Source organism: Arvicola amphibius, chromosome 11 (genome assembly GCF_903992535.2).
Source record: "Arvicola amphibius chromosome 11, mArvAmp1.2, whole genome shotgun sequence".
Classification (NCBI taxonomy): domain Eukaryota; kingdom Metazoa; phylum Chordata; class Mammalia; order Rodentia; family Cricetidae; genus Arvicola; species Arvicola amphibius.
Window position 1 is genome coordinate 38,456,677 of NC_052057.2, and position 12,323 is coordinate 38,468,999.

Below are 12,323 nucleotides of genomic sequence, written 5' to 3' on the forward strand. Positions count from 1 at the left end.
TTACTACATCACTGTGGAATTCTCTGAAAAGCTTACTTTATGCTAATTTAAAACTTGTTTCTAGCCAGGCAGTGGTGGCACACACCTTTAGTACCAGCACTAGGGAGGCAGAGGCGGCGGATCTCTGTGAGTTCCAGGAGAGCCAGTGCTACCTAGAGAAACCCTGTCTCAGAAGAACAGAAACTTGTTTCTAGGACTGTGGCTTCTTAAGAAAGAAGACTTATTGTGGAGATTTGAGATATTTAAAAAAGAAGAAAGACATCTCTCACTTTCAGCATATGGCTCCCTCCTTGCTGTCCCTTTTGCTTCTCCTAAACCTTTATTTTTTTAAAGTGCTAGGTATTCAAGTAAATAGCAAACAGTATTGCTGATGGTATTTGTTGTTTCTCATCTTTAAATTCTTCCAGTCGAACGACAACTTTCTTCTTGCCACTTATCGGTGCCAGGCAAATACCACCAGGCTGGAGCTCAAGGTAAAATGGTTGGAATTGCTTTTATTTCCATCTTATTCTTATTTTTTGATGCTTAAGAACAGTTTTTGACAAGTTTTGGGTTTTAGCTATGCGTGTACTTGCATGTGTGCGTGTGCGTGCGGGTGTGTGTGTGTGTGTGTGTGTGTGTGTGTGTGTGTACACGTGAGTTCAGTGCTTACAAAGGCAAAAAGACATTAGCTACCCTGGAGCAGAGTTGAAGGCAGTTGTGAGCACCCTAATGTGAGTGGCTGGGAACTGAACTCGGGACCTTTGGAAGAGCAATACACGCTCTTAAGCCATCTCTCTGGCCTTATTAGTTTTCTAAATGTAGAACTTTTTTTCCCTTTGGTGTATCTTATATGTGATGTCATTTCTCTGCACTGAAATTCTCTGTGAAATGAATCATTTTGAAGTAACACCTCCAAAATAACCAGGTGGGTTTTAGTTTGTCCCAGCTACTGTTTCCGTTGTCAGGACTCAGTCTGTAGCTGTCTCTAAATTTACTGCTCTTGAAGTTGCCTCCAACAGGAAATTTTTTTCTAGCTTTCTTTCAGTTTGTCAGGAAGAAGGGATGAGATCTGGTCTCACTTTGTAACCGGGGCTGAACTTGAACTTTGTCAATTACTGGGATACAAATATGTGCCACCGTGCCCGGCTTTGCCAGCTTTTCTGTTATGGAAATCCCAAGCGTGAAAATCAATGCGTGGCATGCTTGTCTTATGTCACTTGCCACCTAAAATCACTTTGAAGCAAACACAGTATGCTTATATTTCATCTGTAAATATTTCAGCATATTTAAAAGAAGAGTACTAAACCAGGATTTGGTGACGCCTTTACTCCCAGCACTTGGGAGGCAGAGGCAGGCCGCTGTCTGAGTTCTGATCTACAGAGGGAGTTTAAGGACAGCCAGGGCTACACAGAGAAACCCTGTCTCAGAAAACCAAAACAAAGAAACAAAAAGATGAGTGCTCTTTAAAAAAAAAGATGTAACTAAAATACTATTTTCAAACAAAATTTGGCAATAATTATTATCAAATATGTATAAATTCTACTGATTCATCTTTACATATTTACACATTTATGGTCTACACATAGCAGAATTATTGAAATTGTAGCAGAGCCGACAGAAGAGGCTGTGCCTCTCGAGCATTGCTCTGCAGTGAGCATTGCTCTGCAGTTTAGTACACCATTCTTGGTGTCTGAACTCTCACCAGCTCCAACCAGCCACATTCAAAATATCTTGGAAGAATTTCCCCGTCTGGGTGCAATCAGTTATAATATGCTTCTCTGCTTACTTCCTAGAACAGATTTGCAACAGTGCCTCTGTATAATCCCTAATTCTGAGAAAATGAAGTATTCTAAGTTAGTTTTAATTATTTCAAAAAATTATTTTTCTATTTGATGAAAATGCCCAATTTTTAGCCATTTTTCTTATGACTCTTTAAGAATATTATACACTCGCCAGGCAGTGGTGGCGCACGCCTTTAATCCCAGCACTCGGGAGGCAGAGGCAGACGGATCTCTGTGAGTTCGAGGCCAGCCTGGGCTACAAGAGCTAGTTCCAGGACAGGCCCCAAAGTTACAGAAAAACCTTGTCTCCAAAAACCTATATATATATATATATATATATATATATATATATATATATATTATACACTCATTTTTTTAGATGTGTAGGGCATTATTTGAGAATGATTCCTTATCTTGGCATGGCGTGGGAGTGATGAACATGGGACAGATCAACTGAACATACACGATGGTGATCACTTAGAAGGTGATTCATTTAGTTAATGACTGCCAGAATCACTGAAAGTTTTCCTATACTCTTTTTACTCTTTTGTTTGTTTGTTTGTTTGTTTTTTGTTTTGTTTTGTTTTTCGAGACAGGGTTTCTCTGTGGCTTTGGAGCCTGTCCTGGAACTAGCTCTTGTAAACCAGGCTGGCCTCGAACTCACAGAGATCCGCCTGCCTCTGCCTCCCGAGTGCTGGGATTAAAGGCGTGCGCCACCACCACCCGGCTCCTATACTCTTGTGACAGAAGTATTTGATAGATGTTTTGTATCCCTCAGATAGTCCAGGAGAGATTGGACATAAGCATTTGATACTAAGTGAACATCTGAAGATTTATTTATGCAGCTGACATCTAGTTTTTCTTTTATCAGATTCGCTCAATTGAAGGCCAGTATGGCACACTGCAGGCGTATGTGACTCCGAGAATTCAACCAAAAACCTGTCAGGTTCGCCAGTACCACATCAAACCGCTGTCACTGCATCAAAGAACTCACTTTATTGACCATGACAGGTAGGCCGGGAGAGAGTGCTGTTTCCTTAGGAGGTGGGTGTCCTCTCCTGTCTCCACTGTGTGAGCCTTAGGGATTGAACTAGGGCTGTCAGCCTTGATAGGAAGTGTTTCTCCCTGCGGAGCCAGCAGGAGAGCCAGGGATGCAGAGAGAGACAAACAAACAAAAAACAGAAAAGCAAACAAAGACTTTTTTACAAAATTTAATATTTTCATTTTTCCTATTTAGATGTTTTATTTATTCTTTGAGAATTTCATACAATATATTTTGGCTATCTTTTTCCTCTCTCCCAACCAATACCCCTCAAATCTTCCTCCAACCTCCTGTCCACCCAATTTCACATACTCTCTCTCCCTTAAACAACAATAAAAAGCCAAATGAGCATGGAGCCTAGTTTGTCTTGACAGATTACTGCATAGCATGGCGCCTACCCTGATGTGTGGTTGATATACCCATTGTCTTAGTTCATGTTTCTACTGTTGTAAAGAGACACTCTGACCATGGCATCTCTTATAAAGGAAAAACATTTAATTGAGGTGTGGCTCACATTTTTGAGGTTTAGTCAGTTATCATCATTGTGGAGAACATGGTGGTATGCAGGCAGACATGGTGCTGGAGAACTCTACATCTTGATCCAAAGGCAACAGGAAGTGGTCTGTCTCACTGGGTATAACTTGAGCATATATGAGACCACAAAGCTTGCTTCCACAGTGATACACTTCCTTTAACAAGGCCACACCTACTCCAGCAAAGCCACACCTCCTAACAGTGCCACTCCCTGTGGGGACCGTTTTCTTGCGAGCCATCACATTCCTCTCCCTGGCCCCCAAAGGCTTGTAGTCGTATCATAGTACAGAGGCGCATTCAGTCCAGCTTCAGAGGCCCCAGTCTAGCGCAGGCTCAACAGTGGTTAGAAGTTCAAAGTCTCTTCTGAAATTCATGCAGCCTCATAACTGTAATACCCTATAAAATTAAAATAAAAAACAGTATTTCCAACATATAATGGCCCAGGATATGCATAACCATTTTAAAGTGCAGGGACAAGAGCATAGTGAGGAAATACTGGATCAAAACAAGACCAAAAACCAACTGGACAAACTCCAGACTCTGCATCTCCATGTCTGATGTCAAAACGCTCTTCAGACCTCCAACCCCTTTCAGCTTTGTTGACTGCAACATACTTCTTGTTAGCAGCTTTAGCTTCAGCTAATGAAGCACGATTAATAAAAACTCAGAAAGAGAAATTGGGGTTCAACGGGAAGATCTGAAAAGCAAACCAGCCAGCCACTGGCTCTTACCTCCATCTCAGTCTGAAATGCTAACCCTCATCTCAGAAGGAGATTGTGTCTGAGATCTGTCCCTCCCCTCCCCATTTTATAGTCTTATATTTCTCTCAAGGGCTGGGATTAAAGATGTGCACCACTGGGATTAAAGGCATGCACCACCTGATTTCTGTGGCCACGAGGGTGGCTACTGAGATTAAAGGTGTGTGTCATTGTGGTTACGGGGGTTCCTTCAATCCCAGTTACCACAACCTGTCACCATAACCTGGTCTGTAAGGCTGACCACTGGGACTGTTTAACTCTCAGATCTTCAGGCAGTCTTTATTTATTAAAATACAATTGAAATGCCTCTACAGTATCCCATGCCTCTGGCATCTCTAACATCTTGAGGTCTCCAAAGCAATACTGGCCTTCTTCACATCTTCGCACAGTGTCTTCTCTGCGCTCCATTCCATATAAGCATCTTAATGCTGATAGCGTTTTTGGAACAAGATAACATGGGATTAAGCAAAAGAAAAAGGAAAAAGATAAACAGTAATTTGATATTTTGTGACATGTATTTTGCCAGGTGCTTATATATTTTCTATTTTTTTAAAAAATAACTCATTAGCATACATTACTTTTACATAAGAATGGGTTTATTTTTATTATTATTCAAATCTGTGTCTGCCCTACTTCAAGCCCAGATGTTAAAGTTTACAATATGTTGATTATTTCCTTGAGTTGATTCATATGTGTTTTGTAGTCTATGTAATACAAATCCTACATAAATTTCCAAACAAGCAAATTTACCTGAATAGCCCCAATTACTTATAAAGCCTGTTATGATGAGAAAGAAGCTACTCACTATAAGACACCTAGCAAAAACAAGTATGGGTATAGACAAGCATTCAGACATTTATCTGTAAAATTAAAATGTTCAATTGTTTGATGTGTAAGATTAATTTCATAAAACTTCTTTTTAAGGGGGCTGGAGAGATGGCTCAGAGATTAAGAGCACTGCTTACTCTCCCAGAGGACCCAGGTTCAATTCTCAGCACCCACATGGCAGTTCACAACTGTCTTTAACTCTAGTTCAGGGGATCTGACACCTTCATACAGACATACCTGCAGGCAAAGCCCAACGTACATTAAATAAAGAAATCTTTTTTAAACATACTTCTCTTAGAAGTGTTTATTTAAAGCTGATAGTGATAGCGCACACCTGTAATTCTAGCACTTGGAGACTCAGGCAAGACCGACGTGCATTTGAGGTTAGCCTGGTGTGTGTAGTAAGATTCTGGGCTACATAGCCCCCGTGCACAAATTTAAAAATTAGTGAAATAAAGTGTTTAGCCGTATTTGAAATTGTGCTTATAAATGTATGTGTATAGTGTTCCCACGGCTCCACACACGTGTACGCCTCTGCTGCTCACTTGCAGGCCCATGAACACGCTGGCTCTAACAGGCCAGTTCAGCTTTGCTGAGATTCACTCCTGGATGGTGTTCTGCCTGCCTGAAGTTCCTGAAAAGCCTCCAGCAGGAGAATGTGCGACATTTTACTTCCAGAATACCTTTCTGGATACACAACTCGAATGCATATACAGGTAAATCAGATTTATTCCTTGCTAATAAATGGTAATATAAAGCACCAAAGTTTTCGTTTATTTTAAAACAGGAATCATTTCAAAATAATGTAATTAAAAATTGGTAATGTCCAACAGAAGCTATTAAATAAATAGGATTAAGTGTAAAAATGTTATTAGTAAAGATGGGTATGTAAAGATTGATGTTTCCCAGTAATATGTCTATAAAATCTGTAGTAAATATTGAATTATAAATGTAATTTCCTACAGTTTTTAGATGATTGTTAAACCCATTAAATCTATGATGTCATTTAAGATGTCTTTATTTTTTGCAATCAATGAGAATGGGGTATTGGAGTCTCCTGTGTTATTGTGCTGGGCTAACCTGTGGTTTAACCGCTATTGGTATTTGTTTTAGAGATAGAATGGACCCATGTTCAGTTTGTGTATGTTTGGAATTGTAATGTCCTCTTGACAGATTGTTCCTTTAATCAATATGAAGTTAATTTTTGTCTTTTCTGACTAGTTTTGTTTTAAAGTCCGTTTTGTTAGATTTCAGAACAGTGGCACTGCTTGCTGGCACCTCGTTTGTTTGGCATCAGGTTTCCTCCCTTTAACCTCTAGCAGCCTCTGTCCTTGATGGCAAGGTGTGGGCTTCAGAGACAACCGGTAGAGAGGTCCTGCCCTCAATTCCCTTCTGTTAGTCAGTGAACTATGAAAGGGAAATTGAGAACACTAATATTTAGATTTTTAACTAAAAGGTTTGTATTACTGCCGGTCCTTTTGTTGATTTTGCAGTATTTTGGTGTTTTCCTATCCTCTCCTACTTAACCATTATGACTCGAGAGTGGTTTACTCTTCCCTTGTGGCCGCATGGATGTTTGTCTTTCTCTTCAGTCAGAATTCTTTTAGTATCTTCTATGAGTTGGCTTAATGGTCACGAATTGTTTTTATTATGGGAAACTTTTCTTGCCCCTTCAGTTATGACTGACAGCTTTGCTGGAGGTAGTGGTCTGGACTAACAGTTATTCTTTTTCGAAACTTGAAAGTTGTAACTTTGTAGCTTTTTAAAGCATCTCTTGGAAACCCTGCTGTATTGCTCAGCCTGCTTCATATGTGATTTGATGATGCTCTCTCGACATTTTCAGTGTTTTCTTGGTTCTGAACATCTAGTCGTTTAACTAGAATGACAAGGGAAGTTCTTCTCTGCTTGGCGTCCTGGCCGCCTCTCTCTGCATAGCCATTTCTTTGTCTAACTTGGGGAATTGTCTGCTGTGTTGTTGTTGAGACTGTTTTCTATGTCTTTGGATTTAATTTCCATGATGCTTAGATTTGAAATTTTTATTGTGTCCCAAATACCTAAAAGTGCAGTGTGGATCATTTTAATTTATCCTTGTCCTTGGGGGGAGGGGGTGTTCTGATTCCTGGGATTGCAAGTGTTCTCCATTTTTCCTGGCATGGGAAGTAGAGTTTCCTTTATAAAGAAAACAGTGGGTCCTGGGGTCTTAGGCTGCGGCAGTGGATGCTGGGCCTTAGAAACAACAGGTGTCTCCATTCCAGGTTGGATACCAGATTTATTTTAAGGATAAAGCATATAGTAATACTATAGTTTATTCGTGTGAATACATTAAATAAAAATGTATTTATGTAAGTGTATAAATAAGCAATTCTAAATACGTTTTATATATGAGGTTAGTTGTTGGCAATATTAACGTCCACAAAGAAACCAGTTTTAAATGGGGTACTTAAATATCTAAGTACCCCATCTAAGGAGGATTGTGTGTAACAGGATCTTTAGTTTTGAGCTCAGAGACTGCCTTGTGTGGTAAAGGATAGATTGCATGTTTAGTCTGCTTTATGTTGATGTTATACACAGCTCATCTTAAGTCAAGTGAAATTTAAACTAAACTCTAGGTAAAAATACGTGTTTACAAGACCACTCACTCCTATAACTTTTCTTTGTAAAAATACATTGATCTTGTAGGAAAGGAGAAGGAGTTTTTAAATCTGATAACATTTCTACAATATCCATCCTAAAAGATGTGCTTTCTAAAGAAGCCACAAAAAGGAAAATTAATCTCAACATATCATACGGTAAAAAAGGAAAATCCTTCATTCATCCAGTTTTTTACAGTCGTTATAATAGCGATGTTTCTCATGAAAGTGACTTTCCTGCCGGGCCCACTTCTTGTAGAGATAAACGAAGTGTCAGTCAAGCACACTCTGAGGCTCATCCACCCGAAGCTGGAGCACCAGCTGCTTCTGGCTAAGAAAGTGCAGTTAATCGATGCCTTAAAGGTAAGGATGTGCGTGAGTGTGAGTGTTAGCACTGGGTTTTCTAGTTATAATACTTTAATTTACAATTTGACCTTTAGGGTGCTTCTCTCTCTTTTTTAAATATTTATTTATTTATTATGTATACAATATTCTGTCTGTGTGCATGCCTGAAGGCCAGAAGAGACCTCATTACAGATGGTTGTGAGCCACCCTGTGGTTGCTGGGAATTGAACTCAGGACCTTTGGAAGAGCAGGCAATACTCTTAACCGCTGAGCCATCTCTCCAGCTCCTCTCTCTCTCTTTTTTTTTTTTTTAAAAAAATAAGGAATTGCAGGTTCATGAAGGAAATACGAACTTCCTGGTTCCAGAATATCGCTGTATTCTAGAAGAGGCAGATCACCTTCAAGAAGAATACAAAAAGCAGCCTGCACACCTTGAAAGGCTCTATGGTGAGTAGACCTTTCTAGCACAGGCTTCTATACTTTCTCCTTAGCAGTTTGTTAGCCCAAGAGTTGTGAAAGGAGCTGGCAGAGATCACAGCTGTCCTGAGCCTGTGTCAGCCAGCTTACTATACAAAGTATTTCTGTATTAAGCCAGGTGATGTGGCAGTGGTGGCGCACACCTTTAATCCCAGTACTAGGGAGGCAGAGGCAGGGGGATCTCTGTGAGTTTGAGGCCAGCCTGGTCTACAAGAGCTAGTTCCAGGACAGGGCCCAAAGCTACAGAGAAACACTGTCTTAAAAAAAATAAACAAACAAACAAAACCAAATAAACAAACAAACAAGCAAAAAAAATGCAAGTAAATGAGAAAATGGAATTATTCCGTGCGCAGTGAAGAAGTCTTTCGGCCCACAGACCTCACCACACACACTTATTTCTCACAGATGACCTTTTCAGGTTCTGTTGCTGCGGTAAAAATGCAGTCATTTAATCTGTTCATGCAAAACTTCCATAGGGATATTTGTGTAATGCTTAAATTCATAGTTTAAAACTCATTTTGCTTTGGTGAGGAGCTGCGTATGTTACAGATTTTATGACAGCAAGAGAAAAGACGAAAGGAAGTGGAGGCAGAGATGAAGGGAGGGAGGAGCGGCCTCAGGGAAGGGCTTGTCTGCAGTCCTCCTGGGAGACCCACCGTGTGCAGCACACGGCACCGTCTTTCAGGGGATTTTTAACTGTTCCAACAGCTCTACAAGGTGGATGGTTTATCTTCATTTTCAATATTCTTTTTTTTTTCCTTTTTTTCTTTTTGGTTTTTCGAGACAGGGTTTCTCTGCAGCTTTTTTAGAGCCTGTCCTGGAACTAGCTCTTGTAGACCAGGCTGGCCTCGAACTCACAGAGATCCGCCTACCTCTGCCTCCCAAGTGCTGGGATTAAAGGCGTGCGCCACCACCGCCCGGCTCATTTTCAATATTCTTTAGCCAGACGTGAGAGGAAAGTTTGCCATCGCAGAGCTAGCGAGTGGCTGAGCCTTCAGGACCGTCTCTCCCTGAGCCACCGCCACTTGTCTTCAGTTCACACTGGCCCGCTGGCCTGCAGACTTCCTCCCACAGGAACAGCAGGAATATTTTAATGGTCACTGTATGGCAAGCACAGGATCTCTTTTACAGTATCCTGAAGTGAAGGTGTTGTAGATCTACCAGCTCTTACCCGTGCTTCCAAAATCCAGAACACAGCTTTGAAAATTAGAGTTTTGTTTTTGTAAATCATTTACCAGCAAAATGTGCCTTACTGTGATTGACTCTGACATGAAATCAATTTCTAATCATTTTTATTCCATTTAGTGCAAAATGCATAATCACCTATATATTTCACTGCAAAAATATTGCCATTTTGCTATCAGATGTTGTTGCCACTCAGTCCCATTGTACTGAGTCCCAATACCACCCATGGTATATTCTTTTTCTCCTTTTTCTGTTCCTAAAATCCACTTGTCTCCGGGGTCTTGTATAAATGACTGACAACTTGAACTATCCCTGTTTTATTTTATTTTATTTTATTTTATTTTATTTATGGTTTTTTTTAGACAAGTTTTCTCTGTAGCTTTGGAGCCTGTCCTGGAACTAGTTCTATAGACCAGGCTGGCCTCGAACTCACAGAGAGCCACCTGTCTCAGCCTCTCGAGTGCTGGAATTAAAGGCGTGCACTACCGCTACCTGGCTTGTCCCTGCTTTACATCTGGGAAACTCAGAGGTAAAATAATTTGCCCCTGACCTATGAATCCAGTAAGCCCAGAGGTGAAGTGTTTTCATTCAGTTGCAGCTTTCTGGTGGAACAGACATCACTGTGATGAAGTGTGTACCAGCAGGGATTCAAAATGGCTGGCAGTGGTTGTCTGAACCAGCAGTTATAAACAGTTGTTAGAAAGGTTATTAAATATTTATGTCTTGAACGTTGCTTAAAACCCTCCCCATATACACACTTGTTTTTATAAAGATCAACCTTTTCAAGGTTTATATATGTTGAATAATGACATGTCAGTGATTATAAAGTACTAACTGCATTGTTAAATAACTCATCAATGACAGGAAATAACGTTTTTCTTTATAGGTATGATTACTGATCTTTTCATAGATAAATTTAAGTTCAAGGGCACGAACGTAAAAACTAAAGTACCTGTGCTGCTGGAGATTCTTGACAGCTATGACCAGAATGCACTGATTGCTTTCTTCGATGCCGCATGAAGGATGAACAAGGTGGGGCCTACAGCACAGTCTGCTTCACAAAGAGTGGTGAGGAGGGACCCCTCTCTCGATACGTGGAACATTTGTGAGATCATAATTTAAGTGAGGCTCCTACTGATTGGAATGAAGAGAATCTTATATCTAAAGATAAGTGGAGCCGGGTGTGCTGGCTACTGTCTGAATTCTTGGCACTCAGAGGCTGAGGAGAGAGGATTAGCTGGGAGGTCAAGGACGGCATGTGTAACATAGTAAGGCCCAAGTCAACCTGGGATAGAGCAGAAGACCCTGTCTCAAAAATCTAAACAAGAAGGGTAGGGGCTAGCAAACACCTTTAATCCCAGCACTTGGTAGGCAGAGGCAGGGGAATCTCTGTAAGTTCGAGGTCTACAAAGTGAGTTCTAGGACTGCCAGAACTATGCAGAGAAACCCTGTCTTGGGGGAAAAACAAACAAACATAAGTAGAATGATTATAAGAGCTGTTAACGACTTTTTGACAAATGGTATTTTAATTTCTAAATTGAGATTGGAAAATAAAATGTCATTTTTATAAAATACACATAAATGTACAAACTTCATGTTTTATAATGTATTTTCCCATTACTTGTTTGATCTTCCTGACCCCTGTAAACTGATCAACCACTTAAGTGAAGCTGATATAAGGGGCCATGCTAGAATTTTATAAGGCTGGGCAAGTTTATAAGTGTACCCCAGTCCTCTGTTATCATGAGTTGGAAATAAGTTTGTTTTTCTAGGATTTGGAATGAATTCATACCCCATTTCTTTCTTTCATGGTGACATGATCCTCCTGCAGGTTGTGTTTTTTTGTTTTGTTTTGTTTTTTGAGACAGGGTTTCCCTGTAGTTTCTAGAGCCTGTCCTGGAACTAGCTCTTGTAGACCAGGCTGGCCTCGAACTCAGAGATCCGCCTGCCTCTGCCTCCCGAGTGCTGGGATTAAAGGCGTGCGCCACCACCGCCCGGCGCTCCTGCAGGTTGTGAAGTACTTGACTTAGTGCTGTAGACTGGCCAGCGAAGTAAGCAGAGCTCGCTCGGACTGGAGGTCCCGGATGGACGTCCCGGATGTAACCAGATGAGCTTTAAAGTGTTCAGTGAAGAGTGATGGCGGTGTCCACGAAACCGCTTTTTTATTATAGTGTACATTTATAGGAGAATATTGTATTAAAGTCTAAAGATATTATAAAGATAATGGAAAGCAACTGTCTTTTGCTTTCAAAGGATAGTTATGCCTTTTTCAGAAAACGATAATTACATTGTTATATTTTTTGTGCAATTCTTAAATATTAAATGTAAACATTTAAGGTATAAATGTTGCGTCTTAATAAAGTCACTTTTTTTTCTAATATTTTCTAGAGGCTTTCTTGGTACACCCAGGCCCCTGTTTTTCATATGAACATTTTTTGAGACCGGGTCTCACTATATAGATGGTTTGGAACTAGTTATGTAGGCATAGCCGGCCTTAACTCACAGATCCAGAGCGCTTGGGTTAAAGGTACACACCACCATGCACGTTATTTCTAAATGTAGTATCTATTTGGGTCCACAGGACTTCGTGGTGTGCTTTGTTGGATATCATAACCAAGGGTAAACAAAATTAACGAACGTTTGAATTTCTTCTAATACACCATTTTGTTTCATGGTTAGCAACAAGAGCTCAAGTTGGCATTTTAAATTGATCACATCTTTATTAGAGGGGAGGAAAAAAGCTTACTGGAATAATGCCAGG

At 40.4% G+C, this 12,323-nt stretch overlaps 1 protein-coding gene across 2 annotated transcripts in view; it reads left to right on the plus strand.

Annotated features, from left to right (window-relative positions):
- Bbs7 (Bardet-Biedl syndrome 7) overlaps window positions 1–11,942 on the plus strand; it is a 36,706-nt gene extending 24,764 nt beyond the window's left edge. The window contains exons 13-20 of one of the 2 annotated variants that reach the window (XM_038348226.1): window positions 408–473; window positions 2,635–2,774; window positions 5,477–5,641; window positions 7,605–7,714; window positions 7,815–7,918; window positions 8,224–8,347; window positions 10,449–10,594; window positions 11,572–11,942. In XM_038348226.1, coding sequence (XP_038204154.1) covers window positions 408–473; window positions 2,635–2,774; window positions 5,477–5,641; window positions 7,605–7,714; window positions 7,815–7,918; window positions 8,224–8,347; window positions 10,449–10,582 — 843 coding nt within the window. In that variant the 3' untranslated portion in view covers window positions 10,583–10,594; window positions 11,572–11,942. Of the gene's footprint in view, window positions 1–407; window positions 474–2,634; window positions 2,775–5,476; window positions 5,642–7,604; window positions 7,715–7,814; window positions 7,919–8,223; window positions 8,348–10,448 lie in introns of both variants that reach the window. The other variant, XM_038348225.1, reaches the window with a different exon arrangement.
- The last annotated feature ends 381 nt before the right edge of the window (window positions 11,943–12,323 follow it).